The sequence below is a fragment of the Panthera uncia genome, chromosome D1 (assembly GCF_023721935.1).
Source record: "Panthera uncia isolate 11264 chromosome D1, Puncia_PCG_1.0, whole genome shotgun sequence".
NCBI lineage: Eukaryota > Metazoa > Chordata > Mammalia > Carnivora > Felidae > Panthera > Panthera uncia.
In genome coordinates, this window is record NC_064808.1 from 90,605,501 (window position 1) to 90,610,129 (window position 4,629).

The 4,629-nt window shown below is 38.3% G+C and overlaps 1 protein-coding gene across 1 annotated transcript; it reads left to right on the plus strand.

The window, feature by feature from the left end:
* Positions 1-3,420: 3,420 nt before the first annotated feature.
* On the plus strand, positions 3,421-4,359 carry LOC125928711 (olfactory receptor 145-like). Its single transcript, XM_049639395.1, has one exon. It carries the CDS (start codon positions 3,424-3,426, stop codon positions 4,357-4,359), a length of 936 nt encoding a protein of 311 aa, XP_049495352.1. The 5' UTR covers positions 3,421-3,423.
* The last annotated feature ends 270 nt before the right edge of the window (positions 4,360-4,629 follow it).

Here is a 4,629-nt window from a genome sequence, read left to right on the forward strand (position 1 = left end):
CTACAGTGGTTCAACACTTCTTTGCAATAACTGATGCTCATCACAAGTGCACTTCCTAATCCCTATCACTTACTTAACAAATCACTCCACCCAACTCTCTGGTAGCCATCAGTTAATATGTTGTTGGATACGGTTTGCTAGTGTTTTATTGAGAAATTTTGCATCTATTTTCATCAATGATATTGGCCTGTTTTTTAGTGGTGCCTTTATCTGGTTTTGGTATCAGGGTAATGCTGGCCTCATAGAATGAATTTGAAAGTTTTCCTTCCTTTTCCATATTTTGGGATAGTTTAAGAAAGATAGTATTAACTCCTCTTTAAATGTTTGGTTGAATCTGTCCATGAAGCCACCTGGCCCAGGACTTTTGTTTGTCAGGAGTTTTTTGATTACTGATTCAATTTCTTTGGTGGTTATGGGTCTGTTCAAGTTTTCAATTTCTACCTGTTTCAGTTTTGGTAGTTTTTTATGTTTCTAGGAGTTTATCCATTTCTTCTAGGCTGTCAAATTTGTTGGCATATAATATTTCATAATATTCTCTTATCATCCTTTGTATTTATTGGTTATTTCTCCTCTTTCATCTGTGATTTTATTTATTTGAGTCCTTTTGTTTTTCTCAATAAGTCTGGCTAGAGGTTTATCAATTTTATTGATTTGTTTTTTTTAAGAACCAACTTCCGGTTTCATTGAGTTATTGTTTCTCTTAGTTTTCATATTATTTATTTTGCTCTAATCCTTATTATTTCCTTGCTTCTGCTAGTTTTAGATCTTGTTTGTTGTTCTTTTTCTAGCTCCTTTAGGTGTCAGGTTAGGTTGTTTATTTGAGATTTTCCTTGCTTCTTGAGGTAGGCTTGTACTGCTTTAAACTTCCCTCTTAGAACAAGTTTTGTTGCATCCAAAGGTTTTGGATCATTGTGTTTTCATTTGTTTCCATCTATTTTTAATTTCTTCTTTTATTTCCTGGTTGACCCATTCATTGTTTAGTAGGATGTTCTTTATTTTTAATGCTTATTTACTTATTTTGAGAGAGAGCAAGAGCATGCATGTACAAATGGGGTGGGGGGGGGGGCAGAAAGGGAGGGAAAGAATCCCAAGCAGGCCCCATGCTCAATGAAGAGCCCAATGAGGGACTCAATCTCATGAACTGTGAGATCATGACCTGAGCCAAAATCAAGAGTTGGACACTTAACCAACTGATCTATTGAGGACCCCCAGTAGGATGTTCTTTAAACTTCATGTATTTGTGGTCTTTCCAGATTTTTTTCTTGTGGTGAACTTCTAGTTTCATAGCATTGTGGTCAGAAAAGACAGATAGTATGACTTTGATCTTGAATTTGTTGAAGATTGTTTTGTGGGCTAATATGTAATCTATTCTGGAGAATCTTTTGTGTGCACTTGGAAAGAAAGTGTATTCTGCTGTTTTAGGATGGAATGTTCTGAATATATCTGTTAAGTCCATTTGGTCCAGTGTCACATTCAAAGTGATTGTTTACTTGTCGATTTTCAGTTTAGATGTTCTGTCCATTGATGTAAGTGGAGAAGAAAAGATCATTTTAGACATTGCTTGCAGAGATGTGAATTATTACAGTTTTTGGGAAAAACCATCTGATATAATTAAAAGACAACATTCTGGGAATTTATCCCATTGAAATAAAAGTACTGGTATATAAAGATGAATGCACAATGATGATTATCTTACCATTGCTGTTGATGGTAAAAGAATGGAAAAATTATGGATTTCTATGAATGTGGTATGGCTGGATAAGTTATGATTTGCCCAAACATAGAACTTTGGAGCGATTTTGATGAAGTATTATTAAATGACAAAGGCAAGAGGTAAAAAAAAATATGTAGTTTGGAATCAGTTGTAAAGCCCCTATAAACCTATTTGGATACATCAGCAATTAGGAAAATAAGGGAAGATGTTCCAGTAAGTTACAAACATGAATAACTGGGTGTGATGGCTGAAGGAGTCTAAGACAAGAAAGAGAGTGCTAAGGAAAAGGAACAGGAAGTGATGTGTCTAAAAGCTACAAAGAATGCATTATATGATCATGAATGCCATAATGTTAATCATATATATGTGTGGGAGGATATATATATATATATATATATATATATATATATGAAATTTTTATAGGTATTTAAAATATTACTAGCTATGGGTTAGCAGTTGTACCTAATAGCCAAAGAAGCACTAGGAGAAAGAAGAGAGAAAAGGTCTCTACCTCATTTGTCCCAGAAGAATGTGCAATTTTGAGTAGAATATTGAGCTTCCAAAGACACCAGGGTATAAGCATCTTCATCTTTGTACAAACAGTTTCATAAATCTGTCTTTCCCAAAGGGTTTGAGCTATGGAGAGCCTCCTGGGAAAGCCTCTAAACCAAATCCCTGAGACCTCCAAGCTAGAATAAGATCACATATGTGATGTTTCCAGTTTATTATGTTGAAACAGAGAATGCTGTTTATATTACTTTTTTTTGTAGTTTAATGATCACCTCTGGGCAAAATAATTATTAAAAATAGTGATCTTTATCTGAATAACTCTCAGAGCAAGTCAAAGACTGAGATTTATAAATGCTCTGAGCCCCTCCACACAAATGGAGGAGGAAGTGTTTGGCTCAGCTGTATTACTCCCCAGAGCAGCAGAACTTTCCTATTAGAGATCAGTGTTGGAAAGGAAACCACAGGAAGTTCTGATGTCACTAGGCAAAGAACAGTGAGCATTGAATCCTTTATCTTTTTATGTCTTTCAAAATCCAGAACCATAGAAAGTAATACGCTTTTCTGCTTTTACCAGCTCTGGCCCTGGGTGCAGGTGATTACAGGGTCTGCATGGGAAGAAAGTAAAGATTAGAAGTAGTGCTGAGATTATGGGGTTTGCAGTGCCTCCAATCCTTCTGCATCTTAGAGAATTTCTTATGACGGAAACCCAGGTTCCATTCCTGACTTAATTACTTTCTTGCTGTGTGTGCTTGTGAAACCAAAGAGTCTCTGTGAGTCTGTTTTCCCAACTCTACTATGGGCATGTGCTCCTGATTTCTACCCAACACAGTGTCCAGTCTGGATCCGTGGCCTGCACAGGTAGCTGAAGTGTGGTGATTAAAGATTAACAAGGACAAACTGGAATAAGTAAAGGGATAAAAAGTGTTAGTGACAGACTGAAGCAGAGAAAGGATGAGAAATTTCTGCACTTCTTCCCCTCTTGAAATATTTCTCCCAGTGTTACCTGAAACCATGTTGATGCCTCCCATATACTTGTCTTTCTTGCGTGAGCGAAGCCATATGCAACTCCCTCTAGAATAGTTAAATCTCAGCAGAATCTGTTGGCCCAGGGTAGACTGGGCATGGGATTGCATAGGAAATGTGGGTTCTGCCTCGAATATGATTCTACTCTCCTATCTTTCAGATCCTACCAGAAGAGAATGGATATGGGAAACAGTTCCTTAGTCACTGAGTTTTTCCTTGTGGGTTTAACCAAATATTCAGAGATCCAGCTGCCTCTGTTCTTTCTTTTCCTAGGAATCTACATTGTCACTGTGGCGGGAAACCTGGGCTTGGTCACTCTAATTGGACTGAATTCTCACCTTCACACCCCCATGTACTATTTCCTCTTTAATTTATCCTTTATTGACCTGTGTGACTCTTCTGTCATTACCCCAAAACTGCTGGTAAACTTTGTGTCAAAGCTGAACACCATCTCCTATGCAGGATGCATGACTCAGCTCTTTTTCTACTGTTTCTTTGTCAGTGCAGAGTGTTACGTGTTGACAGTAATGGCCTATGATCGCTATGTGGCCATTTGCAAGCCCTTGTTATACACGGTCACCATGTCCCCTCAGGTCTGTTCTCTGCTGGCTGTGATTGTATATGTGGGGGCGTTTATTGGTGCCTGGGCCCACACAGGATGCATGCTCAGGTTGACCTTCTGTGATGCCAACACCATCAACCACTACATGTGTGACATCCTCCCCCTTCTGGAGCTCTCCTGCACAAACACTCACATCAATGAACTGGTAGTTCTCATTGTTGTGGGCTTTGATGTGGGTGTGCCCAGCCTCACTATCATTATCTCTTACTCCTTCATCCTCACCAGCGTCCTTCGCATCCATTCCACTGAAGGAAGGTCCAAAGCTTTTAGCACTTGTAGCTCACATATAATTGTTGTTTCTGTTTTCTTTGGGTCGGGGGCATTCATGTATCTTCATCCTTCTTCTGTTTTGTCCATGGACCAGGGGAAAGTGTCCACTGTGTTCTATACTATTGTGGTGCCTATGCTCAATCCTCTGATCTATAGCTTCAGGAACAAGGAGGTTAAGGTTGCCCTGAAAGAAAGCTTGAATCGAAAAACATTTTCCTGAGCTGAAGCAGTATTAAGTATTATAAGAGAATACAGCTTTCTTTTAAGATCGTTTTTGTTCCTCTATAGAGTTTTTTTTTGCATGTAGAAAGAAATGCAGTATAATAGAAAGAGTGTTGGACTTGGAATTAGAATGCCCAAGTCAAAAATTCTGCAAAATAGGGGTATCTTATTACTTTATAGGGTTATTGGGATGAATAAGCTAATGCAAATGAACGTTTGTGGTGTAGTGTGAAGGGCTTAATACCATGTTCTCTCCTCTCCTTCTCCT